Genomic DNA, 27,437 nt, shown 5'->3' with positions numbered 1-27,437 from the left:
CAAAGGAAAACAACCGTCACATTTATACATAAATACACAATATTGAGTATAAATCGATGATTGACTTCTGTTTTACTACCTAAAACTCTTAACGTGTATAAATTATATTAAATGTAATCTTAAAAGCTACGATCAACACCATTCATGAACATCTGGTAATCAGTAAAATTACTTCCACTTATCAACTTTCTCCTTCTCAACATCACCAAGATAAAAGGACTCATAATTGACAGTGGAAATAGTGCAACATGCACAAATACTGCCAGCAAAGACTCTATGCCATCCATACACTCATGTCCCTCTTTGTCAAGACCCACTTTTCTACTCCATCTGTACTGCAGCATTATCGAACCGATCATCATGTACTGTGCCACCTGTTACTTCACCATGCTCCCCATCACAAACAGAAACACACTACCTAAAATACACGTTTCACACTCCTCCCTTCTGGTATCAGGTAACGCCGGGGACAATAAAGTGCGAGTCTGAACTTGAAAAAGAAAAATATATGTTAACGATTCTACCCAGTGTAGAATATTTACCGTATGACAACTGGGAACCAAGAAAGTGACTTAAAAAGCCACAACAAATAAATGAATAACTCTTATTTAACCCTGAGTTAGTTACATGGGTGCTGGGTTGTGTTTTAAAAACAGGAGCACTGGTTGACAATGGAACCAAAGGAAGTTGCGGCAAAAGATAAGCAACAGGTTTGTGTGAACAAACACAAAGGTGGTCAAACAACTTAGATTCAGTAAAATATGTTACTTTACAATGATTATCAAGACTGAATGATAAGTTTAAAAAGGACAACTTTGCTCAGACAGTGTTGAAAAATTCTTCTGGTAAAGTATTTTGTATTGTACTACTAATAATCCTCAATATGTTAAATGATTAGTAAACATATGCTAATATAGGAAAAACTGAAACAGCCATCTATGACCATACTTCTATCATTATTGTTTTGCATCATTTGCATGTTCTCTCATTCTCGTGATCCTCATTTCAAGCTTGTCAACGTTTCAAAATGAAAAGATCAGATTAACACTTGGAGCCGACAAGTGACAAAGAGAAGTAGAAAATTTATTGCAGTATTTGTTCCACCAAAAGGGTATGAATCCCCTTTCCTCTTATTCCTAGGGTGACCTAATACAACAAAATCTACATTTACAAAATATCCTCCTGTAATAGGCCACATATACTGCATGCGTAGTTCGAAATAGAATAAATTATATTCAGAGGACTCTGCCATTGTACAGCATGGACAAATAAAAGTGAACAAAAATAAAAATTCTTATTTTTCTGTTTTTTTTTCCTTCTTTTTTTTTTCTTCCAAATATCTAAAAGCTAAAAGGAAAAACCATCAGGGTGCTATTAGTATAATAAACTCCAAAAACACTTTAATAAGAACATCAAAAAGACTAATTTCCAACATTCACTTATGTTTTATTCTTTTTTTACAACTTTTTTGATATAAACATTTTAATTTTTTGACGTGTTAAACTATTATACAGAGTAGAAATGAGCAACTGGAATCTGCTGCACAACAGCGAAGGAGCTCCCACAACAATGTTAACAAAACATTTCCCTCCAGGTCTCTTTTCTGATAGCCTTTTAAGGGACAATTTGGGTGAATTATTCCTTTAATGCCTTCAGGATTCTATCCTCTGAACTTGTACACAAACAAAACATGAGCAGTCCCTCTAATATAAGTCTTATGTTTTGTGTCATTTTTGCAAGAATAACTCATGTAAAAGTATGTAGTGTCAAATATTCTTGCCCTCTTGTGTTTTCTTACAAAAATGAGGAAAGAGAGGGGGAGGTTAGGAATCCAGTGAAGTTTGGCTGTGTTGTTGGAGGTGGCAGGTTGAGGGGGAGGAGCAGGAGCAGGGAAGATGAAGATTTCAATAAAGTAGAAATGGAGCAGGGGAACAAAAAAAAAAAAAAAAAGGAAAAGAAAAAGTAAAAACATCACACGGGAGCCATTAGCTAGCTCCTCCTTCCCGCGCTGCATACAGTGAGCGTAAAGTCTGTACTACTTTGTTGCTCAGTTTGTGGTTGCTGGTCAAGGCAATCTTCTTGTAAATGATGTCCGACTCCTTAATAGTGTCCACCCAAGGCACCAGTTTACGGCCGTCGCGTTTCTTGGCTTCCGCCCAGGGCCCCGAGTAGGAGCCAGCCATCCAGTGGATGTTGTACCCGTTGGAGGTTTTCTGGATGACTCGAGCGATTTGCGGCCGGTCCTTGTATTTGGGGCAGCAAAGGGCAATCACATCCATAGCATCCACTGTCTCGCTCATACGGCCGGGATCCGAGGAGTCGCCAGCTCGCCTTGACTTTCGAGAGGACTGCACAGGAAACACAATGAAGGAAGGTTACATTTATTTTCCACCGCAACTTTAACTGAAATCTACCAACAGCCTGAATCGTCGTTCTCACCCCAGGGGTCCTTTCGTCGCCGTCGCTATCATCATCATCAGTCTCTGGTCCTGCCTGATTGCGTGGGCTGGGTCCCGACATGGGGCCGGGGCCTCCAAGAAGGGCGTTTATGGCTTTGTTTCTGATGTTAGCACTGGCTGACGCTTCTCCCTCCTCATCCTCTTCATCTGGGTCCAGATGTTCCATCAGAACCTTGAACTGTGAGGAAGGAAGACGAGAACTTTGAGAGGAAGTTTCACGCAGACATCTAACCAAATATTGCTGTAAAATGTTACAAACCAACTATTGAATCTCTTGAAAAGAACAGATTTAATACACAGATGTAAATTTAAAATAAAATCATGTAGCTGTAGTAAGCAAACTGAATGTACTGCGCTCTTCATACAAGTGAAATTGAAATAAAGACTTTTAGAACCAAAGCCGTTGCCATAACTGGACCAGCAATCAGATGAACTGTAATTACTTACATCTAGGTACTGTTTGACTATCCTCTTTTTTACATCTTCTGTCAGATTGGCGCGAGCCATGTTGTTGGTGATGAAGTCGAGCGTTTGTCGCGGGTGGAACTGAACGCTGCCTTTTCTGTTCACCGCTTTATCGTACACCTTGGCCGACTCAGTTGGAGAGTACTTCTGAATTTTACTGTTGAAGACAAACACATGTTTTGAGTTACGGATGTTCTGCATATTAATTAGATAAAGGCTGCATAGAATTAAAGGTCATAGACATCTTACCTGTCAGAGAATCCATACAGGTTCTTCAGGTGCTGTTTGAGAACCAACAGAAGCAGGATGCCCTGAACGGCGTTGGCAAAGTCCAAGAGGCCGCTGGGATTGTCCGGGAGGAGCCTCATCACTTTCTCCGCGTCCTCCACATCCAAGTCCTCCAGATCAGATTCGGACTCTGAGCTGTTTGCGACAGGTTGCCTTGACTTTTTGGGCCGCCGTACCACATCTTCACCGTCGTTCTCGCTGTTGCCGTTTTCTTCGTCGTCACTCCGGGGAAAATCACAGTTCATCTTCTCTTCGTCCTCCCCATCTGACACGTTCTTCCACTCCTTCTTTACCTTCTTCTCCTTACGCCTCGGCTCCTTTAAAAGAAGCTGGACAGAGAGGAAAGACGTTTTAATAACGACTTAGTATACAGACAAGTGCATGTTTTCTTTTCTGCGTTGTGCTTCTGAGGATGTTCAAAAACCATCTAAATGAACATTTTAGAGGCAAGATATCTTTCACAAATGTCCCTCTACCTCTTTGAAGGTTTGCAACAAGTTGCTGCCAGAGACGGAGAGGGTGATGTCTATGTGGTGCATGATAAAGAGAGGCTCCTCCTGGCTCTGGTATGGGAAACAAGCAAGGTTGTCCGCGATAAACAGCAGCATGTTTACTTCTGTCTTCTGCAGAGACAAAGATGGGAAAAGAAAGACCGTTAGTCAGTAGCAGTGTTTCATTTAAACCATTGTTAGTTCACCTTTTTCACAGAATACATTTTAAAGTGTAGGGAAGGCACAGGTGTCTTAATTATAGTCCACTTATGGGACGTCCTGTGTTTGATGGTTCTGTGTTGAGGCTTAGTGGGGTACTCAATGGGACCCACATTTTCATTAATACACCTTTGTTTTCCCTTCTGTGACAAGTCGAGGTCTGCCATGAAAAGAGGCTGAAATAGCTGCTTAAACACATCTCTTTATGAACAAAAGTTTTGAAAACTGTCATAAGACTTCTATAAAACAACCTTTTTTTTCTGGTCAAGACTCACTTCGAGGAAATGTATTTAAAAAAAACAAAACAAAAGGTAGATTTTCAATGTTCACCTGGCATGTGGGTAATCAGGACATGCCACTTTACACTAATGAGCACTTCGTCATGTTAAGATGAGCGCAGGTTAACTCACAGCGCTGTCGTCAAAGAGGTTCAACAACGAGATGAGAAAAGCCCTCCGATGCTGCCGGTTCCCTCGGATCATAGAGAAGAGGTGGGAGCAGAGAGCTGAGTGGGTCTCGTCCTGTCTGAAGCCTCTTATGATGGATTTACGAGACATGTTGATGGCCTGCTGCAAACTGTACGACATCTTCATCCCAGCAACTGCCTTCATCTGAGATCGAATACGGGTTGGCAGAGGAGCGTTAGCATATCTCATTCACAGTGATATTCTCACACACAGCGTACTGTAAATATTTTACTATCTCATCAATCTAAGGGTCAGCTCACGTATCCTGTCACATCTTACTCTGTGCTAAGATGTTACTGAATGACTGAGTCATCACCTGTTGCTCATTTCATAATCAAGGTTGTTAATGGAAAATGGTTTCACAGGGGTTTGTTATATGGATTCAAAGGATTTAGCTAATTTAAAGCCACAAACTTGAGTAACAAGACAAACACATGGACACTCACATGGATGAAGCCTGTGTACTTCTTGTCAATCTCCACCAGCTGCTGGTCAGCTTTGTTCCTCATGCTGGGCTCTGGGTCTGTTCCCATCGCAATGAGGTAGGGTACACACTGCACAAACAGAACGAAGCAACGTCTTCAGTCCACATGCCTACATTTATATTTGTGTTAAGGGGAAAGTTTTTAAATAAGCTATGGAACACATAATAATAAATATTGGGCATTTTTAGTTAGCATGCTTTTAACGCTTACACACAAAACACATCTTACTGCTAAATGAAAAATATAATTGTTTGATATTCGTATCGTATTGGTAGATTACAGGCTCCGGCTTTAACTTCTTACCTGCACAGGATGAATGAGACCCTGGTTGAGTGTGAGAGCTATGACGTTGAGAGCAAAGTGCCGTACACTGGACTGGGTGTGGAAGAACGCCTCCAGCACCTGTTTCAGATAAAGCTGCATGATGGAGCTGCTCATCCCTGAAGAGATGTCTCCCATCTCCTTCAGATCCTCCTGTTTGGACAGTTTCTTCCCTGCGAGGAACAAGAAAGGGCACAGCGTTCATTATATAATACAAATAATAATACAGAAATACTACAAAATGTTAAACTTATGGCAGACCACTTCAGCTGCTGTTGATTGTGTCATCAACTTATAGTTTATATTAACAGAGGATAAAATACCAGAGTGCTGAATCAAGAATCTTTTTTTTTAAAACTACATAATCAACCAAACTTACATTCTCTGTCTGCTTCCTGCATTCGTGTGTCCTCCTCCTGAAGGTACGTCTGGAGATTTTTGAGGATCTGGATTTTGAGGTTGATGGAAGAGGCGCTGTCAGCCAGGATGCCGTTGTACAAGGTCTTCACCTCAGGCATAAACATCTGGCTGGGATGCATGATGACAAGGAAACCTGAAGAAAAACGACGACAAAGAGCAAAGCAAAGTAAATAATACCATCTCCATGTACAGTATATATATACATATATATATGTGTTAACCTGTGATTTTAAAAAATGTTCTCACCTAAGCCGATGATGGCTTTGGTCTTGACCTCCTCGTCATCATGTTTGGTGAAGTATATCAGCAGCTCAAGAACTTTCTCCTTGATAACAACCTACACACAACACGCATAGCAGTGAGATACAACACATTTTAATAATCATAACAGCAGCAGTCTCAGAGTAACGGTGCAGCGTATCTTGGCTGTGGCTCAAAATATGGCTACGGTAAGATGTTCTCCAGTTTAAGATGACTAAACACTGACACTTGTGTTACCTTGTTGGTGCCCTTGAACTCTTCCAGATCAAAATCAAAGTGTCGTGCCAGGGCCCCCACAGTGAAGAGTGATCGCAGCAGGAAAGGCTTGTTTGCTACCAACGTTGTGCTGTTAGGATCCTCCTGATGCTGAATCTTCAGCTTGTTAAGTGCACCTTGGAAAAGATTTAAAAGTTGAATGTTATCTGTTGTTGCATTATGTGTTGTGTAACAGCAGCTACCATATCAAAGCTGCTAAGTGTATATCTCACCATAGAATCTGTTGAAGCAAGCCCACACAAACTTGTAGTTGTGCGTAACTTTGTTGACAACAGCTCCTAGACAGCTCACACAGTGCTGGACCACCTGGAGGAAGAAGGGAAACCCATCGAGTCAGTTCTGATAACACTTCAACTCCCACAGATCACGTGTCATCGCATCGCCGCCACTCACAGTCATGCCATATTTGATGATGAGTTTCATGAGGTCTTCTTCGATGGTGGCAAGGAACGTTTCACTGGGATGCTCCATCAGAGGAACCACAAGCTCCAAGATCTTTGCCACGTTACAGATGACCATGAAGTCATTGGCAGTCTGCGGGGGAAACAATATGGAAACTGTTCGTTATGATTAAAAATCCACACTCATTTTAAAGACTTGAAATATTTAATTAGAGTATTTTATTAATGATTCTGCAGTAACAACTTACGTTACACTTTGTGGTCAGGTAGGGTTGCATGGTCATGGCATGTTTGACCATCAGCTGGGCTCTGATCTTGCTGAACAAGTACAAGGTGGTGATACACGCCACAAGCCGTGTTGAGTTTACCCCTTTGCTCTCTGAAGAGGAAAGAGGAAATAAAAAACATCAAGAAAACATAAATAAATTGCTTACTTGGTACTGAGTTTAAGTATAAACACACAAAAAACTATTGACTTAGTAGGCTATTTAAAAAAACATGTATACCTGCAAGAGACTCCTCGTATTTAAGGATGTGCTCTACCAGGTTGTCAACTAGCTGAACACAGGCCTTCTTGGCTGGCTTGTACGACGCATCCTCTTCAGATTTGAGAAGCTGGAGCAGAAGAGGCAACATTCACTTTCCAAATCTTTTTAAAAGCGTAATATTTCGTGGACTGATGAGGCATCGACACAAAGTCAAACACTTACATTTTGAAGAAGCTGTTCAAACCAGTCGTAGCCAGTGTCTCGACACGCTGCAACCTGAAGAAGATGGCAAACAGGTTGAGGGTTGATGTACATCTATGCAGTTTTTTATATATATCATTTTATTTCTATAGCTGTAGAGAAGAAACGTATAAGTCAGTTAAACTGACCACGTCAGTGATGTTGAGAATCTTTCTGGTCATGGTCTCTTTGTCGTGGGCTGGAGTTGGCGTAAACCACAACTTCTGGAATGTCTCATTCACCAATTTCTATGAGCAACACAAGCGTCATTTGGTTAGGCTGATATTTTTACAGATATTTTAAACTAGGATTTGTGAAAATATCGATGCAATATTGAGAAGATCTATACAAACATTCATAAAAGATCAATTAAATTATATTGATAAATTTTACAGGAGTCAATTTATCTCTACAAATCAGACGCATGAGGAAACAAACAAGCAGCTGCTCCGTACCTTGATACCTTCCTCGTCATTGACCCTGCGGATCATCCTCACACACATCTCAGTAATCTTACTGAAGGTCGGTTGCTCCAGACAGATGTCTCTGAGGATCTTGATCACCCGTTTTCTCACACTAATACCAGTGTCCTGTGCATCAAAAACAGTTCAAATCATCCAGGGACATGAAAATATTACACACAAGACGATGTTTTCATTTACACATTTTCAGTATTATTTGCAATAGCGTGTGTTTGCCAACAGGTGGCAGTATAAGACTGCAATAAAGGGTGAACTTCTCCTGAACCCTCCTGAACATTTCCATGACAACAGGCACAACAATTTCAATGCCTTCACCTCCCAGATGCCAAGTCCAAAGAATAAGTAGGAAGCTTTTATGTTTGAGTGCATTTCAGTATGAATATGACTACTGCATACATCACAAGGATCAGCCTTAATCCTAAACAGCTTATTTCAATCACATAAAAGCAACCTGAGACAGCCCAAATGGCCCATTTATGCAACTTCGCTTATTAATCTTTGCAGTGATTCTCCTGTAAATTAAGTGGCCATAAAAATATTCCCTTCCAAGCACAAGACGTGTACAGCACCAGCTGTTCAATATCACTAGTTTCAAACAAGATCAGTTTACAAAAATAGTTTACGAGAATCTTAATGTGTAACTCTAGACTGAAAACATATTGTGGGAGGCAGCCAATACAAAAGGTCATCGGTATACAACGAAAGGAGCACTACTCAAATAAACCTCGTCAATAACCATCAACTGCCAATCCACAGTGTGATGATTAATCTAACAATACAGCAATAAAGCAGAGATATTTAAACACATTGTGTCTTCGCTATATATGGACAAGGGCATTAAAATAGACATATGAATGACTTTAAAAATATCTCTAACTGCAGCACCACAGTGGGGCACTCGAGGTCTAGACACCACGAAACAACCGACCCATTTACAACAACACTCCTTTTTAAAAACATGCCATAGTTTGGTGGGTACCATATAACTGTCAATTACTGTAGCGCTACTTAGGTCTAAGTAACTCACCAGTATCCTCTCAATGAGCATGTCATAGTACTGCTCAGTGAGTTGGGGTCTGCTGAGCACAAATTTGCCCAGCAGCTCTACAGCTGCCTCCCTCACGCTGGTGGAGTTGTCCATCAAACGACCATGAACGCCACGCTGCATGTCAGACTACAGAAAAAAAACAAGGCAGTGTCAGTAAACAGCACAGGGACAAAAAAAAAAAAAAAAAGACGACAAAATAACTCGCATACGTAACAGAATAGAGCCACACGTACCCTTGCCAGTATGCTGGGGTCCACAGCCACAACCTCAGACAGACATTTCATGGCTTTAGTCCTTACAGCGATGGCACTTTCCCCTAGGACTCGCAAGATCTATTAAAAAAGAAAAAAAGTGTTTTTACAGTTATTATGTTTCATTAAAAACAAAGAGACTTATAGTGAGGAAATATAAATCGTACCTGTGTTAAATAAATATCAAAGCTCTGGGCGAACGGCCTCATGGAGGCCAAATAACGCACGATCAGACAGGAGTCCTCGTAGTCCACAGTGTCAGAGTTCATTCTGGTGAGAAAGGCAAATGAGTTGTACAAAATGATTTAACTTGCAGGGAAACTGTGAAAACAAGAAATACTGCGCAAACATTCAAGATGCGACTAATCAAAGACAGCACACGTCCTTACTTCAGAGTGGCGAAATGAGCCGGCATGGTCTTAATGATGTTGCGCAGAAACTTCTTGCGCTTCTCAGCACGCTGCATGATTTCACCGGTAGTTTCCATCTCCTTGGCGTGTTGCGGTCCATCCGATGAGTCCTCGTCCTTGGGATTCTGGTTACGCATGGACTTCTCAGCTTCTGTGGTGGCGTCTCGGAACCACTGGGCAATGTAAAACTTCCTGGCAAACTAGAAAACAGAGAAGATCCAGGAAAGGTCTCAGTATTAAAAAAAACAACAATAATGCTAACACACGGTGATTTATAATATAGTTATTCTTATGTGTGCCTTCCATATGTGGCTGAAAGGTTTATTTAATATAATAAACAAAAAGCCAGAGTGACAATCGGAACATGCAAAGACACTTCACATATTTAAATCTCCAAAAGTTGCACATTGAGCCTAATGTAAACCCACCACTAGTGAGGCGTCGGTCTCAGCGTTCTCCTCCAGGTAGTCCAGGAGAGCCTTCTGCAGCTGCTGGGTCTCATCACTGCCCTGAGACTAGACATAAGCAGAGAAAGAATACAAAAGAGTCACGCCAATCCAATATCAGCCAAAAAAATCAACAGAGTGCCGTCAACAAATATCTCTGTACCTCTTGTAGGATACGATCAATTGATCTCTGGTCCATCTTGCTCGTGACTGCATCCTTCCTTAGACGCGCAGCAACTGTGCCCAGGTAGTCTAGAGACGCCACCCTCAGAGCCATCTCCGTCTGCTTGTTACTGAACTGGTGAACCTGATAGGAGCAGAGAGGAAGAATGAAAGAGCAGAAGAACAGACGTCAACAAGAAATTTATTACTAGCCATAATTATTACAATTTAGACCGAGAATGACATTAATTTGCAAAATGAATAGGAAAAAAAAATACATCCAGTCACTGGTTGTGTGTCTTAAATAAAAAGCAAATCCATTGATGCTACAGAAATGCTAAGAATGTACAAAAACAGGATTTAGCTGCAAACTCCATTTGATTGTTTTGATTATCTGGACTGTCTATTCTTGGAAACACTTGAGCACAATTAGTTGCATTTCTAGTATAAAAGGAAATATCTTTGTTATACTAACCAGCAGTCTACCAAGCAGACTGAGCAGCAGCTCTGCAGCAGGCCACTCGGGTTTGTTCACCGTTGAAAGCAGATCCTGCACAAAGTTTTCAAATAATGGCCGGTAATCTTCTTCTCCCTGCTTGCTGCCACACCTGCGGTAGGGGAAAGTGGAAAAAAGTAGCAGAGGGGGAAATGGGTTAAGCAACCAGGAAATATGAGGAACAAAGGGAAGGCGCAATGACACAGACGGAGATGTTTTGAAAAGTAGGTTTCTGTATTGTTTGTATCTCTATGTGTTTACTACTGTACCAAAAGGAAAAAGTTTCTCATTTCTCTCGACATGAGTCTGCACCGTCAGCAGTAGCGAAGATGACAAAATACAACTTTAGAAGAGTGCAACACTGAAGGCAAATAAAAACGATGTTTACTTTTTGAGGAAGACTGAGAGGAAGTTTTGCGCTGTTCTCATTGCCGTCTCGTAAGAGTTGGTTATCAAGACATCTTGATCCACCTACGAAGAAGAACAAGGTCTTTTAAGCAAATTATATACGCGTGTTCTTATTAATAAAAACTGTATATGTAGAGAAATTGTATGCAAAGGCGTTCTGCGTCGGCTTGTTTCGCTCACCTTGGTGTCATACTCTTCAAAAACATCCTTGTCACTGGGGAGGTGGACCACACACTGGATCAGCTGCAGCACCAAAGCAGTTACCATCTGGATGTACAACGGTTCTCCATCCTGGTCTGAGCTGTTCAGCCTACGACACAAGAGGCCGGGACACCCTGATAAGTGACTATTACGAATATTACCCAGGAAAATAATGAACATGGCTGTGGGTTACAGAGCACAGCTTTACATATTAGATATCTTCACCTCCGTCTCAATAATTGTTTTGCAACAGTGATTGTGATACGATCGATGTTTTATCCCTGCAACACCAAATGTTAATTGATGTAAATCAAGTTACCTGAAATTCCTGAGGGAGCGTTTGCTGGTTGGCAGCCTGGCCAGAGAGGTAAAGATCTCCTCCAAGATCAGCTGCCGATGCTTCTCATAACGCGAGAACACCTAAAGACACAAAATAATTAGCTTCACAGTAAAAGTTACACCAAGAAACATACGTAACTTATTGAAGGTTTGTTTCAACAGCAAAAAAAACCTTCTGTCCCCTAAAAACATGGCTGCAGAGAAGTGTGTTAAATAAACGTTTAAATTCTGTCCAAAAATACTCACAGCTGTAACTAGTTTAATGGCACACAGCTGCAGCTCACTGACATTCTCCACAAAGAATGGAGTGATTCCCATCGAGGAAACCTGGGGGAAAAAAAAAGAAACAAGTATGAGTCATCGTCTGGTTTGCGATCCAATTTTTGACTTGATGTATTGACTGATTTCTAATACAGTGTGTTGAAAGTTATTACCTGGAGGATGGTGGTGTCCGTGAGGAGTTGGATCTCTAGGAGCTCAGAGATGTTGCTGACGATGTCGCACACTTTGTTGTACAACATGATGATGACACGTTGCTTGTGCGTGGAACATTTCGCGCGCTTCGCCTTGGAGCTCAACAAGCCGCCTAGAAGAGAGCATATTAAAAGCATTTTTTAACAACAGCTTCTGAATGCTTCGGGTCACGAACAAAACAGCTCACACCTCAAACGCTTTCTGAGATGCGGAATGTAATGCAAATAAAAGTCAAGTCAAAATTTGCAAGCACACTGTTAAACTCCTCTCGATCTGTAGGGACTTTATCATAAACCATATATCAGCCAACACATACTCAACGCATTGAGCTTAGTTTGATTCTACAGTCATTTCTGCCTTTTTTCTCTGCAGACTATTTCTATTAGCACTTTCTCATTCCAATCACATCAATAGAGTTTCATTAACATCACAACGCTCTTCATCTTCACCTCCGTGTGGGTCCACCCTGTAGACGGGGTCATACTGTGGATACAGTGTGTTCTGGAGATGGAACTTGGTGTACTGCAGCACCCGCTCTATGACGTCTTCTATGTAGACCGCCTTGGGCATGTGCGCAGAGGTCATGATGTTGAGAGCCGTCAGGCAGGCGTCTGCAGACTTGGTGACCCTCTCCATTATCAAGTCTCTCCATAGTCTCTCCTCGTCTTCAGCATCGTGGTCCTGAAGATAGGCGGAAGTAATTCAGCCCTGTTTCCGTGCACGGCGGCAAAGAAGACACAGAAAAAAGTGAAGGTGGGAACTCACGTGGTTGATCAAGGTGGTGAGCTTGGACCCATCTTGAATATTCTTTTCCAGGATGTTCAGGAGCTTCACTAACTTGTCAGATGGGATCTACAAGAACAGAGACTGTTATAAGACCTGCACCTGGAGCAGCATCGCACATACACAAGTGTCCGTATGGATAAAAGCTATACGGTACCCTGCTGGAGATTCCCATGGCTTTAATCTTGGCAGACTCGCTGCCCAGCTCATTCAACTGGTGTTTACCAAGAAGCAGTTCCTGAGGTATCTCATCATCATCTGCTGCAGGACAACACAAAACAAATTGTTAGACGAAAACCTGGCATACCGACAGTACAGGTTAGAAGGCAAATCACCACTGATATTTACCCATGGTAGTGAAATCCACATCTTCCAGATTTTCCAGTATGTTGTCGATGCTTGCCAAGAACCTCTTGAATGTGGATGAGTCCATCAGTTCTTCTTGTGTCAGCTTAGGTTCATAGGCTTTCCGCTTTTTCTGCTTCTCTTTCATTTTCATTTTTCTGGCAACTAAGGGAGCAAATGATTTTCTCTCGGTCAGACGCCAAAACATGTCACCTTCATTTTGGACCGAAACGCAAAATTTTCAAGAGACATTTCAAAAGCGTTGTTCACTGACCTTCACTCATGCTAGGTGGCGGCGAATCTTCCTCGGAGGAGTCCCGGTAGCGGCTCCCTGACCCTCGCCGGCTGTCTCTTTGCCCGCTTTTCCGGTGTTCCCCTGATCCCCGCCGCTCTCGTTCTTCAAACTCCCAGGACCTGTCTTTGTCTCTGCGATGCCGCTTCCGTGCAGCTGCAGGTTTAACGCAGAGAAGTTAGGCAACGATTAACAACAGTCTGTACATTTACATGCACATGAAAAAAAACAAATTATTGCCTTAATCCGACTTTAACTGGACAACTTAAAAGCATGTAAACACGTCACTCCGACTAAAATCAGAGTTCTCTTTATCCGATTAAGACACCCAGATAATGCGATTGGAAATCCATTTTCTCCAGCATGCATACGCTTAATCGGACTTTTAACTGGATAACACGTGTGCGCATGCTCCACAACTGCTGCGCTGGTGTATGAACGTGGAACAAAATATCTAAGAAAACCGGTTGCAGGAGAAGAAGGTAAACAGAGCCGGTAGAAGAACCACCTGAGGGATAGCGAGCATCTTATCTGCACCATAAGTAGCATGCACATTACGTACGAGATTAAAAAAGATTTACTATTATCCATCTGGTTGTTGTTTGAAATGCGCGTCTGCTGCATGAAGGACTCTTGTTTACTATATGACATAACAGGTCAACAGGAAAGGAGGCTTATATTAACATGGTATTAAACAGCTGACGAGACACATAACGCCACCTAGTGTGGAGGAGGAGGACGTGTTCCCGTCAGTTAATCGTTTTCTCCGTTGCATGTAAACTGGGACAATGGCCGCATTCAGAATTGACCGGATTCGAAGCTCAATTAAGCTGCGCATGTAAACGCACTGACCGAAGTGGAACATGAAGATTCAAAATCTAAATGTTTCTCTATGGACAAATGGTAATCTCAACTCTCGCCTCATTTTGTGACATCAATTCCACTTTAACATTAAAAAAAAAACATTGGGCAAAAAACAAAACAATGAAATGACTCACATTCTCCGTTTGCGTCAAAATCTTCGTCTGAGCTGACCTCTGCATATTTGGGTTTCTCATTTACAGTGCTTCGTTTCCTCTTGTTCATTTTTACCCTTTCACACAGGGGCATTGTTGACTCAATCTCTGCCAGTAGCTCTGGGGGGAGCTCTTTAAGGACTGCTGGGTCCATACCACCTGAAAACACGACCACAATATTTTTGCGTTATGTACAATCAGACAATATCTTCATTTTAAATTCATAGAAAACTGAAGTACGGACAACACGGGGATGAACTAAGCAAGGCAGCTTTCTGATCTTACTTTTGCCAGACTTTGAGATCCTGTTCTTTCCAGACTTGCTGTGCCGAATGATCCTCTGGATCTGGTCAACGGAAAGCTTTTTGAGGACCACAACAGGCTTGGGCCGCTTCTCGAAGTCCTGCACCAAACCCAGCCTCTCCAGTTTAACCTTAGGCTGGCTCCACGTCTGCCCCTCGGTCGACCCACTGCCATCTTTTTCACGGTTGATCTGGGGGAGAAAATTAAAAGTCCCGACGTCAGGAGAGCTCTCGAGAAGTTTCCGGGGCCAAATGTCCTATGAATTTACACATTTTCACACAACCTTCAACGGAAAAACAACCGCACCGCTTACAAAAAAGAAAATCAGGTAAGATATGTAAATTGGTGAATCTGATGTTAACTAACAGGGTCCTGATAGCAAAGACGTAAAGGTTTATTCCACTGTCATTCCAAATTTCCCCAGCTCTTAAATTGTAGTGTCAAGGTAGCAAACGCCTCCTGACATAATGGGCAACAGGCCAAAACTTGTGTGGTTTTTACTCCTTGAGATTTAACGGCTGACTCGTGTCCAATTAAACAATAATAAAATATGTACACAGCACACCAGTAGGACCTCTCAGGAAAACAGTGTTCTCAATAAATATATTTATTTGATCCAGGTGCACTGCTCTGTGGGTGATGAGCTGCAAAATCTAGAGGCTGGTCATGCAGTCTTGTGCACTTGGTCTTTTTTTGAACTGACCTTTTCTGGAAGGGCAAAATGTCAGAATATTAGGTCAGCACATTTTACAGTCGTGGGGGCATGTAACTATGCGTCACACCATGTGGCCAACGGTATCTTTTCACCGTGTTGATAAGATAAATGCAGACTCACTGTAAAGAGGCTACAGACTGCGAGTGGTTCCCATGTGGAATATTTTATAGAAAAGCAGTGGAAGATTTCTTTAACGTACTTGCTTTAGTTCGCACACTAACAACTTAATAAAATAAAAACAACATATTCTACTTGTAACAGATGGTTAGGTGTGAGTTAATGCATCAACAGAATTTTAAGACCAACCCCAGGAATTATAAAAAAAAAAAAAAAAAAAAAAAAAAAGCGTACGAATGGGAAAACAAAAACAAGAGTGAGTAGGGGTGTGATTTGGTTTGATTGGTTGACTGCAGGCAGTGACAGCTGAATGATTGGTAGGTGAGTAGATATTTGGTTTGGGTCGGTCCAGATCACCTTAGGGATCTGGAAGTTCTTCAGCGCGCCGCTATGCCCTCCCAGGAGCTGAGCAGGGAAAGAATCTGGAATTTTAGCACCAGATGCCGAAGAGGCCGGTTTGGAACCGTCTTGCCTATTGCTGCTCCGACCAGGGTCTCCAGCGGAAGACGGCCGAAACCCAGACCTATCTCGATCACTTCGGCAGCGAGAGTCGGGAGACCGCCTGTCTCGACTGCCCGTCTCGCTCCGATGCCTCCTATCCCTGTCAGATTCACGGTCCCTGTCTCGTCCGTGTTCCCCTCGACTAGACGACTTTGGCATCTCTCCCCGTCTCTCTGAGGATTTCTCATCGTGACGGTGCTTGGATGACTCGCGACCTTCTCTCCTGCTGTCATGTTTATCAACCCTGTTCTTGATGACTTCCGGCCGTCCGTCTGGTTTCAACCGCAAAGCTGTATCAGAACCCTCCACTGCAGCCGGCCCACTAGCTGGTTCTTCAGGCCAGCGTTGGGCCTCAAGGGCTGGAATAGGGGCAGCGAGACAGGGGTCCAGCTGGCCATCAGCTCGGCCTGCCTGCTGTAGGTCGATGCTCACCATGAGGGGAGGACGGCTGGCACCATTCCCAGCTGCAGTAGCCTCTTGCGGAGTTAGTTTGCCAGCGTTGCCCCCTCCTGTTGATCCGCTGCCTGGAGCACCTGTGGGGCCACCTGGTCCCCCTGCACCTGGCTCCAGGGGAAAGGAGTCTTGTTTTCGCTTCTTCAGTGGCTTGTCTGTAAAAGGAGACGCGAAAATAAAATAAAGTCGCAACTTCAAAATGACACGCACGGTTATTAATTATGTATAGAGATCTGTTACACACCTTTATCTTGCACCTCTTTGGAGCACTTCTCACTAGCAGCCTCTCGTTCTATCCTTTCAATTTCAGCAAGGGCGTCCAGCTCTGCTTCGTCATAAGGGGAACTGGGAGGCTGCAGCCCACTGGCGCCGACTGCTTGCTGGGAGACCTGCTGTTGCAGCCGGGCTCCTAGATTTTGCTGGAGAACGGGAACCTGCTGAAAGCCAAGTTCTGACTCCGCATTGTCCGAGTTCTGGTCCATGCCTGGCATATCACCTGAGACATTGATAAAAACACATGTATCAAGTTGCGTGATGATGAACGCTGATATTCGTATTTTGGTCCTAGAGGAACACAATATCTACACTTTATCTAAGATAGAAAATCTTACCTGGAGGATCCGATTCATTTGATTTCACCCTGGACAGCTTGAGGGTCAGTTTCGTAGAGTCCTTGTTGGGAGAGCTAACAATGTCGTACATATCTTTCTCCTCTTTGACCGTGGGGGCTTTCTTCCTCTGCTGGAGCTGCTTCTGGTCAGGCCCTCCTTCCCTTGGCGAGGGTGCATAGGGAGGTGGTGACTGGAGAATCAGCGGAGGACGAGAACCCGCTGTGAGGGAGCAGCGCAGATGAACGTTATGAGAACGGAAGTCATCCTTCCAACAGCATAGAAATCACGAGCACCCGAAACAAAGAAACAAGGCGGTGCGATGACCACTGAAATTACTACTGAAGCTCAGTGGCCTCAAACTATTTATAACACGAGTCTTTCAGAGAAGCTTCTCTCTCAATGAAGAACAGGCAGGTGAGGCATGTGCACTGTAATGCCTCCTTTTCTCTTCCGGTTTCCTTACGTTTAGGCGTTCCTTCACTCCCTGCTGGGGAGCAGACTGACTGTGGAGACCTCAGGGAGAAAGACGGGTTCCTCATGGTGGAATCACCCTCCTGGAAAGAACACAGGCGTAGGAGATTAAATATGAGCTGTACACTGGATTTATAGGTATACGCTATGCACTGGAGAGACCCACGTAATAACAACTTCATGATTACCACAAGTAAAAGCCATAAATTAATTGTGCAAATTATTCAGTGTTTGTTAAAGTTATGCTGACAGCAGTGTTTTGCTGACTATATCTTGTAGTCTCCAAGCATCGCGCCACAGCAGGGGAATAAAACTAGACCAATCCCACCTCAAAACCAGTGTTCATTTAGAAAATTACTGACTGCAAATACCAATTTGACTGAACCAAGCCCATTCAAGATGAAGTTATAAACAACCAAATGAAACTAACACAAATATAACGACACACATTTGCGGCTCTCTGGTTTTTATTCAGAAACCCCTTGGTGGTTGGTTAGCACTACGAAAAGCAACCCTAACAACACATTGCTTACTCTTACTTTTCCTCAAATCTGACTGCGCGCTGGTCGATGTCGACACTTCATGCAAATGCTTTTATCACAGACTCTCACTCGTACCTCGTTGCCCAGTCGGTGTACAATGTTCATGTAGTCCTCAGTACCATGTCTGTCTGAGTGGTGGTTGGCAGCGTTGGCCATCTGCCCTGACACTTTGCCCTCGTGGAGATTTCGTATCCCACCAGGAACCATGGGGCTCGCCACAGAAACTGGTATATTCAAGAACAAAGAGGTTATTTCATTGTTTTAAAGTCATCCATCAGTAAACTAATCATTGTTTATTTTAAATCCCAAGTTAAAGAGAAACAACCCAGAAAGTCACTCGACAAAGGAAACGTCATTACACTGAACTAACAGATTGCATTTTGAGTGCATTCATTTTTTTTGTGACTGTAAACTGAAAATTTATTTAGGCTTTTAGCCGCTAAGCAGACGTCTATAAATCATGGCACTGTTGAAACAAACCTGTTCTTCCTGTTATTGGTCCTATACTTTACCAGTGAACTAGTAGTGTATAATTGTACCTGAGAAATGCTTTAAAACTATCTAAGTGCAAAGAATAAATATTTCAACCAATTATTTTTTAACTTCAACTAATTACCAATTACGTAAACAGAGGACACTTTAAATTATAGTAATTAAAGATAACACAGTAAGTACGATGAAAGAATTTTATAGCTGAAATCTAGTGAAATAAATTAATGAAAAAGCAAATATGACATTTATGTAGCATATAACAATGACAATATGGTGACAATACCTGCTCTAGTGGACACAAAGACTAAACTCCTGAAATAACAACAATGTCCTATTTTATATAACGGTAATTTAATGTTAATTATTTTATTCATTTCTATTTGTGTATACTTAATATATGCATATGGGATACTGTTCCTAACATGGTCTCAGATAACAGATTTAAGTGCATTTCCATTACAATGACAAAAAATCAAATCATGCCAGAAACAGTAGTTCATCAACCTCTGACCGTAACTGTGCAGCAATTACTTCGAAATAAAATATCAAAAAATAAATAAATTGGTAAAGTACATTCTATTCTAATTTCCTAATCGCGTGCAGAGTCGGGCGTGTGAAAGTCATCAGCCGAAGGTACTGGCAAAAAAAAAAAAAAAAAAAAAAAAGGATGCACTGATCCCTATTTCACAACCTGTCTGGTCGTGCAACACGCCCTCTCACCTTGTTGTATCTGTTGGTGTTGGTTGTAGCTGGGTGGCTGTTGGTGGGGATACTGCTGTATGTAACCGGGGGCAGGGCTCTGGGGAGTGTAGGGGCTGGGTACTGGACTGTTCTGCTGGCCCATGTACCTGCTACTGGAACCAGTCTGGGGCGACACAAACCGGCTGGACAAACAGGAGCAAAGGGCAAAGGGAGGTGAGAAAGCAAATGGAAGGAGACAAATGTAGAACAGTTGCAATGTGTGAAACTTTAAAGCCAGCTCGGTTTCCCAGCCTAACCGACCTCGAAGGATTTGGAGAAATCGCAGCCGGCTGGAAGTTTGCAGACTGGGCAGGGCTATGCATGGAATTTTGGGTGATCTTGAATGGTGGTACCATTGGCTGCTGCATAACATCTGCAAAGAAACAAAATATATGTAAACAAGTATCAAACCCTGTCTTTTGGGTTTTATTATTTCACTACTGATTAACTGTAGCACTTGAAATAAATCATCATAAAAAATAACAAGTATTTGTGACCATACTTTTCTCCCTGAAGATGCCAGGGTTCCTGGCCAGCATGGTCTGTAGCAACAGTGGTGCATCACCCTCCGGCTCATCGCTACCCAGGTTGTCCTTCAGCTCTCTGAAAAACCACACGAAAAGGCACGGTCATAATTTTAGAGGCACGGAGCCTATAACTCAGGGAGGAAAGCCATAACAGTTTACACTACACACTAGAAAAAAAGAACGAATCAAGCTATTTTTAATAAATTCAATTATATTAGTTCTTTAAGGGTCGAGCTGTGAACCAGCACAACATTTCTACTGTAAGACAGGACTTACGGGATTTCTGAATTATGCTAATGTCTTACACAGATTTATCAAGTATCTGGGTACGTCACAAGATTTTTGTCACTACACCATCTACGCACTTTCTTTGATGCATCACTTCAACAGAATGTAATCGAATACAGCTCATTAATTATCTTACGAAGCTTATAATTTTTCACTAATTCTGCCCCCCTCAAGTTAATGGGTAGGACAAAACACAAGACACGCGGTTCCACGGAAAACAGTTCAGTAGACCATCAATCACTGCAAAGTTAATAAGGTAAAAATAAGGATTTTCAACGTAAAAAAAAATTAAAAGACTCTTTATATAAGCATAGTAATAACAGGGCTGTTGTAATGGATTGCACCAGATTAGTGTTTCTATCCAATACAGCGATTACAATATATAAAATGACAAAGTAAATTTTAACCTAACAGACTGAATACATTAAATTAGATCTTTCGCACTCTTGGACAAAAAGGACACCTGTAACGTTACATACCATCAAAACCATTAGGAACTATAGTTTTAAAACACATTTCTTGAATTTTCATTTTCTTGCAAATTTGCCCCAGGGAAAGCTTTTTTCTGGTATGTGTGTTAAGTCTTTCATGTCTGCATCTCATTAAAAATGTATCCCTTTGTATTTTAATTAGACAAAGAACTAACCAGGGTCTCTCCCTCTATATATATGTCGACGTGGCACCGCTTCTGTTTTAACCTGGTTATACTGATCGATTCTCAGGTTAAGTTATGCACAACCCCTGACTCTAACACAACAGCCCGATTATTTTCACGTAACCACGCTGCTTCTGATCTTCAGGCAGGGACTTCTTTTGATTCATCAGGACAATTTTCAGCCATTTATACACTCACATGTGCTCTGTGGAGACCTGGTTGAGGCCATGGGCTAGCTGGGAGGCCAGAGTCTCATCTCGACAGCCCAGTAGACACGTAACTTCCTCCGCAATCCTCCCATTATATAAGAGGCTCTTAGTGGTGGTGGCAGGTAGAGGTGAAGGGAGGGGCAGCTGGTTCAACACTGAGGTGAGAACAGATAGATTTCAAAGAGGAAATAAAGATGAGAAATAAAAGATATGTTGAGAAACAAGCATTAGAAATATAGGACAGGGGACATGGTCTCAGAAAATTAGAGGGAAAATATGCATGCAAGGGAAACTGTAATCACAATTACAAATTTACATCAGTAAAGACGGGTTATTTCAGATTTGTATTTTAGGCAGGATGACAGATCATCATCTCTAACAATGATTTCAGAGCACAACTGGGCAACACTCACAGTCTGTGAGGCTAGCGATCCCAGCAAGAGTGGTGATGGGAACATGAGGCATATCCCCATTCATGCTGAAGGTGAGGGTGGGGGAGTGTGTTGATACACAGGTAGATCAGGGGGCCGATGGACGACACCCGTCCTCACATCTCCTGGCACCTGGGTTAGAGGAAGGTTAATAAGGGAAAGTGAAAGAAAGACAAAAACAGCATGAGCGCCAGACAAGAGGACAAAAAAAATGTTTCAGATACATAAGACAGAATTCAAAAATGAGCAGATAAAAAACAAACAGTAAAAATCATAAAATAAATATTTTTCCAGTTGACTAAAAACACAGATTCAAATATAAATGCACATCCACTGTATGCACTATGTGTGCTGTTATGGTGATATTGCCTTGCATTGCGTACAAATTGTCTCTGCTGCAACATCCTCAAAGCACAAATAAATGTCTCACTAGATCCTGATAATCTGGACAGTAGTCCTTGTTCTTCACTGTGCATTCAAACGGGAACTTGTGGTTTTAACTCAAATAGTTCATTACTAGTTGCATGGTACTGATCCATAAGGGAGTAAACCACAGTGGTTTCTGCATGCAGTGACGTCACACCGCTAGCATGAGCACAGGTCAGATGTCTAATTCAACGTCTGGCACATACTAAAAATACAAAACCACTAAGAATTGTACCTAGGTTATAGATTAGAGGACAAAGTTGTGAACGATTAAACAATCCTGCTGCTTAATAACATTATATTTCTCTATTGCTTTTTCCCACATTAAGTAGCAAGAGTACTGCAGATTGAACGCATGGGATTGTTGTTATCAGTGCTTCAACATACTGACAGATTCTTGTGGTTATTACTGTTATTTTGAGTCATTTAAATGTCATCTCAGATATACACATCTACCTCAAAAACAGACACACGATGTATCCACATGTTGAAGGATTTGTCATGTGCATGGAAAATGCATTGCCAGAAATGCATAAACACAACAGCACAATACTGACATTACAGTATTTTACATGTCTCATAGGCTTATCGGGTTTCACAAAAGAACACGTTATGTTCGTGTGGAATTACTACCACCACCAGTGGATAATTTTTCTGAAACTTGCTCCTGTGAATAAGCATAAACATTTTGATTGCTCTGCCTGCAACACGTTTCACATACATTCTGTTAATATCGTCAATACCGTGAAACAAACAGGGAGCCGATTGTGGCCGTTGGCCGTTGTGTTATTTCATTTTATAAAACTATAGGGTTCTCAAGTCACATCTTACTTTGACAGGCTGGAAAAACACAACATTTGTGCTTGTCCTTAATCTCACTGCTTGTTAAATGCCCTCGACCTCTCATGTAAGACCGTGTAGGAGGTCAAAAAAGATGAAAATGTCGGCTGCAACGTACAGAATACCGAAAAGCTGCATGTACTTTATGTGTCCGTACGCTGTCTACATATATCTGCATGACACAGACTTTATATCAATGTGTTAAACTTTAAGATATGCGCAATTACATGTATTAGCTTTAAAGCCCAATAACAGTCACTAACTGCATTTCCATTACAGTTTTTGCAAAATAAAAGTGATATTTGTGAAAATTCGATATAGCACAATTGCATACTGTACGTGTTTCCGTTGAAAGGTGTTTTGTGAATGAGTTGTAACTCTCGTAAAGTGTCGTCTCGCGATATCCCACAATTCTCTTAAATTCTCATCACACGAGACTTCATGTTGAGAAAGATGGACTACAAATTAATTGGTCACATGACCCCCCTGCTGCATCTCCAGTGAGGCAGGTGACAGGGAAATGCACAAATTGCACTTTTGCGATACACTTTTATACCAAAGCATCCGAAAAAACACCTCAAGGGAGCGTAAAAATGCCATAGCGATATTTGAGAGGTCTTTCGAAATGTAGGTGTTTCCATTACCATTTTTTTTTTAACTGCGATATTTACGTTTGGAGCATTTCTAAGGGTAACAAGTCAGTTACTCAGGCTGTTATAATACCTTTTCGAAGAATTCTGTGCAGTCTCCGGTGGACTCACTGACATTTCAGTTAAAAAGTCCTACCCCTTCAATCTGTCGAAAGAAAAAAAAAAAACAACTCTGCATCAAGGCTTTGTGAAACAAAACTGCATTTGAGTTGCTCTTGATACGCTTACAGTAAAAACGTTGTACCCACACATGCTTCTCTCACTCGCAGCCACCCTGTCATCACTGATAACCCAAAAGCATACAAACGTGTGCAGCAATGTTGACAGCATGTGATGTCTAATGACTTCTAAGATTACACAACAACTTTTTTTTGCGGCACCTATGCTTATCACTAAAGGCAACACAAACCTATAAACACTGTGCTGAGACCCAACCAGAGCAGAGAGCGAGCCATCGCCGGGGTCACAGACTTGATACGTGAATAACTGCTACGTTGGGTCAACGGGCCGATGTTGTAAACATTGCATTAGCGCGCTTAGTGTATGTGGTTTCCCTCTGTAGGCAGGGGCTTGGCTGACAGCTGTGAGACTGACAGGCAGGAGGCAGCACAAAGGAACAGATGCACTGTGATGGTGGCGAGGAGGGAGGGAGGGAGGGGGGGGCTGCATCCTCCACAAGCCGCTGTATGCACTCTGCAAACCGGCTCGCTGCAGACAACACAACTGCACCGCGTTTTTCTTTTGTAGCCAAGAATATAAAACATGAAATAATATCCAACAGCACGCGCGTGTCCCTCAAAGTCAAACAGTAAAGTAGCTACGGCCGAAGCGCAGACACTTCAAAACAAGACCGCGACCCCAGCCAGGAGCTCCAATAAACAAAAAAAATAAATAAGAAAATAAAAAAAACACAACGCAAGAGCTCAGAAAGCACTTACAATTAACCAAAAATGTTAGCCAAGTGACATTAGCGTCCATCCCAATGTTTACGTTTAAGCGCGAGCTGCAGCCCGATGCGTACGAACAAAACCGTGAATGTTACGCTGCCAAGAAGTTGACTGCCTGCATCTTTTTTCGTACCAGCGGCGAAGCAAGTTTAGATTAGATTCAACTTTATTGGCATTACACATGCACAGGTACAGAGCAGCGAAATGCAGTTTAGCATCGAACCAGAAGTGCAATAAGCAGTAAGTGCGTGTAGCACAAATAGTGCTGTTACCATAGCTGCTAAAACCACTAACACCAGCAGCCTATCAATCCCTAACAACAATAGTCGTATTTTTAAATAGCTGGCTAGTGAGGCTAACTAAGCTATTAGTGTTGTTGGTTTGCCTCTAACGAAGCCCCTCATTCAAATAAAAGGAAGACTATTCAAATAATACAAGGAAGCGCTAGTCGGGGGGTTAATGAATTTTAGCCAATTTCTATTCAGCTCGAGGAAAAAAACAAAAAACAAACCGACATGTTGGAGAGTAAAATGAAAAGGCAACAACAACAACAGCAACAGCAGCAACACGGACTCCAATTCCGTGGCCCAATCCTCGGGCTCGATAAATGACATCCAGTCGAGGCCGTGAGCCTCGGCGGAGCAAAAACACACCTAGCTAGCTTCTCCGGCTAGCCCGCTAGCTTCCGTTACCTCCCGGTCCACGATTAACGACGCCGTAGGTGGTCTAGCAGCAGAACATTTATCGCTGCTGCTGCTAACAAATGCAATTTAAAAAGTTGGAATCGCGAGGAAAGGTGCGCGATTGTATTTACCTTCGGATGTTGCGTGCAAAGGGAGGGGAATGTTTTAGCTCGGTTTGTGTCCGTGTCCGTGTCTCTAGCTCCCCCTTTCTTCTCTCGCAGCTCCTCCAGAAGGAACTCGGTTGGCTTGCCAGCCAGCTAGCTAGCCGATGAGCTAGCCTGCTAGCTATCAACAATAATCCGGGTCGGACTGAGTCGTTCTTCTTCCGTCACTCGGGGGTGAAGGCTTCAACGCACATTCGCGGGGAAACATTCGTTCTTCGAAGTTTCCGTCGGTCTGCGCCGACATAAACAGGGAGCGCAGCCAATTTCGACAGTAAATGAGAAATATGACGATTGTTGCGATGATCGAGAAGCTCTCCTCTCGTAGAACAAAATGCCGACCGGAAGTTCTGCCGTCTGACTGACCAAAGATCTCAGGAGTGACTCCCTCCATCGGCGCCAAACAAAATGCCATGCAACGTTTCCTCTTTGGGCCGCGAGAGGGCGCTGCAAGACAAGTTTATTTCCTCTTTACTGTAACGATAACTGTAAACCACTCGCCCTGGTTTCGCACAGTAAACACACACACAAACCAAGTTTACTTGTCGACTACTCATCTTGGTTTCACACAATAAATACACACACACAAATTAAATTTACTTGTCTACCACTCATCTTAGCTTCACACAAGAAAATACACACGTAAACAAAATTTACTTTACTTGTCTACTAATCATCTTGGTTTCACACAATAAATACACACACAAACAAGATTTGCTTGCCTGCTACTCATCTCAGTGTCACAGAATAAATGCACATGTAAATAAATTATTTTTAAAATTGTTTTGGCTGTGTAATTGAATCACTAGATCACTATCACCCTGCACCTATAGCTATACTGAATGTGTGAATTTCATTGGGCATTTGAAATAATAATTAAAAAATAAATAAAGATGCGGCCTATTTTAAAAATATAATAGTATTACTCTGACAAACATATATTCTGTTATGTTGTAAAGCAATAATACCTCTTGAAATGCTCAGTTGCAAAGAGAAGAAGATAGTTTAGCAACATACTCTCACTAGTTCATTGAAAACATGTACAGTAGTTGTGCAATTAATCTTAGCTTCATGAAGTTTCTGGGAATAAGTATTTATTTAAAATAATTGAGAGAGCTGTGTTTTCATTTAGGAGACTGTGGTTTGTCTTACTATCGTAATTTGCCTTGTACCAACACATGTTCCCATTATTTGGACAATCCTGTTTTAGTTAGTGGGCTAGACAACATAACACTTTGGCGTTTAATACAATACAGTTTGACAGCACCACAAACTGCATCCTCCAAAATAATCATACAGTTGAATTAACAGTTTTCTTACACGGTTATGAAGGGGGATCTAGTGCCATTGTGATTTATTAGTATGCACTTTTTTCACTAGGGTATCTAATGTTCTCAAGTAACTCTATATTTTAATGTAGAGTAATGTAAAGTACTCATGCTGTATAGTGATATTTATAATTTGGCACATTGAATCATTCATCAAAATGTTGCTGTGGGAACAAAACAAATCCAAATGATTGCCCTGTATTATAAATCATGGCTATGTTTGGTCATGAAAGCTGCAAAAATAAATTTAAATGTGTTAAAAATACAGTATAAAATACACTAAAACAGAAATAAAACGTCTCATAAAATCAAGAAAAATGCGAGAACCTCACATTTGAATATTGTCAGAGCACTTTCCATCTCTGCTGTGTACATGCAAATGTCAGGGGGTCGTATATTTTTAACATTTTGTGATTCATTTTAAATCGAGGTATGAGACGAAGTGGTATGTTATGATGAAAGGTAATAATAATAATGTTGGTCGATAAAAATGTCAACATGCAAATGATCTTTGCATTTTGCCAAATTTAGAGACCATTTGCTGGGAGATGATTTCAGGTGATTTGAAGATAATGACATTTTTTGACATCACATTTTTAAGACATGGTAGCTGCTAAAAAAAAACACAGGAAAGAACAAAGAGAGACTAACCAGTCAGGGTTGGTTAGTATCAGTTAGTCCTTCTGGGTGTATCTCAGGTATGAAGAATTCCCAGAAGGCTTCCTAATGTCTGCAAACATGCAAGTTCACAGTAGTAGTTAAACCTGTATTTAAAAGATGTAATCTACTTGACACATAGACTGTATATCCTGTATATCTTTAACCCATAGTTAATGATCACAGATATGATGATCACCAATGAACACACAAACGATGATTTCATTTTTTTTTTATTTATTTAAAAAAATTCAT

The 27,437-nt window shown here is 41.8% G+C and overlaps 1 protein-coding gene across 3 annotated transcripts; it reads right to left on the bottom strand.

Annotated features, from left to right (window-relative positions):
* Window positions 1–1,062: 1,062 nt before the first annotated feature.
* On the bottom strand, window positions 1,063–25,569 carry nipbla (NIPBL cohesin loading factor a). 3 transcript variants are annotated; one of them, XM_047591697.1, is made up of 49 exons: window positions 25,168–25,569; window positions 23,480–23,551; window positions 21,473–21,622; window positions 21,049–21,214; window positions 19,883–19,983; window positions 19,642–19,753; window positions 19,360–19,523; window positions 18,223–18,371; window positions 17,598–17,688; window positions 17,135–17,353; window positions 16,768–17,019; window positions 15,927–16,678; window positions 14,720–14,927; window positions 14,417–14,593; window positions 13,401–13,574; window positions 13,130–13,291; window positions 12,939–13,042; window positions 12,764–12,850; window positions 12,448–12,679; window positions 11,959–12,110; window positions 11,771–11,851; window positions 11,505–11,605; window positions 11,165–11,294; window positions 10,965–11,047; window positions 10,556–10,688; window positions 10,082–10,225; window positions 9,901–9,987; window positions 9,452–9,672; window positions 9,230–9,332; window positions 9,045–9,143; window positions 8,791–8,937; window positions 7,737–7,871; window positions 7,431–7,529; window positions 7,264–7,317; window positions 7,060–7,168; window positions 6,802–6,932; window positions 6,546–6,686; window positions 6,365–6,458; window positions 6,114–6,268; window positions 5,862–5,952; window positions 5,575–5,748; window positions 5,178–5,368; window positions 4,836–4,943; window positions 4,333–4,533; window positions 3,689–3,835; window positions 3,174–3,541; window positions 2,907–3,081; window positions 2,440–2,637; window positions 1,063–2,348 (listed from the first exon to the last, which is right to left on the bottom strand). In XM_047591697.1, exons 3-49 carry the CDS (start codon window positions 21,534–21,536, stop codon window positions 1,986–1,988), a joined length of 7,629 nt encoding a protein of 2,542 aa, XP_047447653.1. In that variant the 5' UTR covers window positions 21,537–21,622; window positions 23,480–23,551; window positions 25,168–25,569; the 3' UTR covers window positions 1,063–1,985. The 3 variants fall into 3 exon arrangements, with proteins under 3 accessions (XP_047447653.1, XP_047447655.1, XP_047447654.1); XM_047591699.1 differs by having other exon boundaries at window positions 16,503–16,678; window positions 25,168–25,568; XM_047591698.1 differs by lacking the exon at window positions 23,480–23,551.
* Between the last annotated feature and the right edge of the window lie 1,868 nt (window positions 25,570–27,437).

This window comes from Mugil cephalus, chromosome 8 (genome assembly GCF_022458985.1).
Source record: "Mugil cephalus isolate CIBA_MC_2020 chromosome 8, CIBA_Mcephalus_1.1, whole genome shotgun sequence".
Taxonomy (NCBI): Eukaryota; Metazoa; Chordata; class Actinopteri; order Mugiliformes; family Mugilidae; genus Mugil; species Mugil cephalus.
This window is presented reverse-complemented; position numbering and strand designations above follow the sequence as displayed.

Excerpts from the sequence above, each read along its gene's own strand:
- nipbla (XM_047591697.1), bottom strand. The coding sequence starts at position 21,536 with ATGAATGGGGATATGCCTCATGTTCCCATCACCACTCTTGCTGGGATC. Across the intron at positions 9,988-10,081 it reads TTGATCGTATCCTACAAGAG|TCTCAGGGCAGTGATGAGAC; the intron begins GTACAGAGATAT and ends GCTTATGTCTAG. Across the intron at positions 5,369-5,574 it reads GCAGGAAGCAGACAGAGAAT|GGAAGAAACTGTCCAAACAG; the intron begins GTAAGTTTGGTT and ends TGTTCCTCGCAG.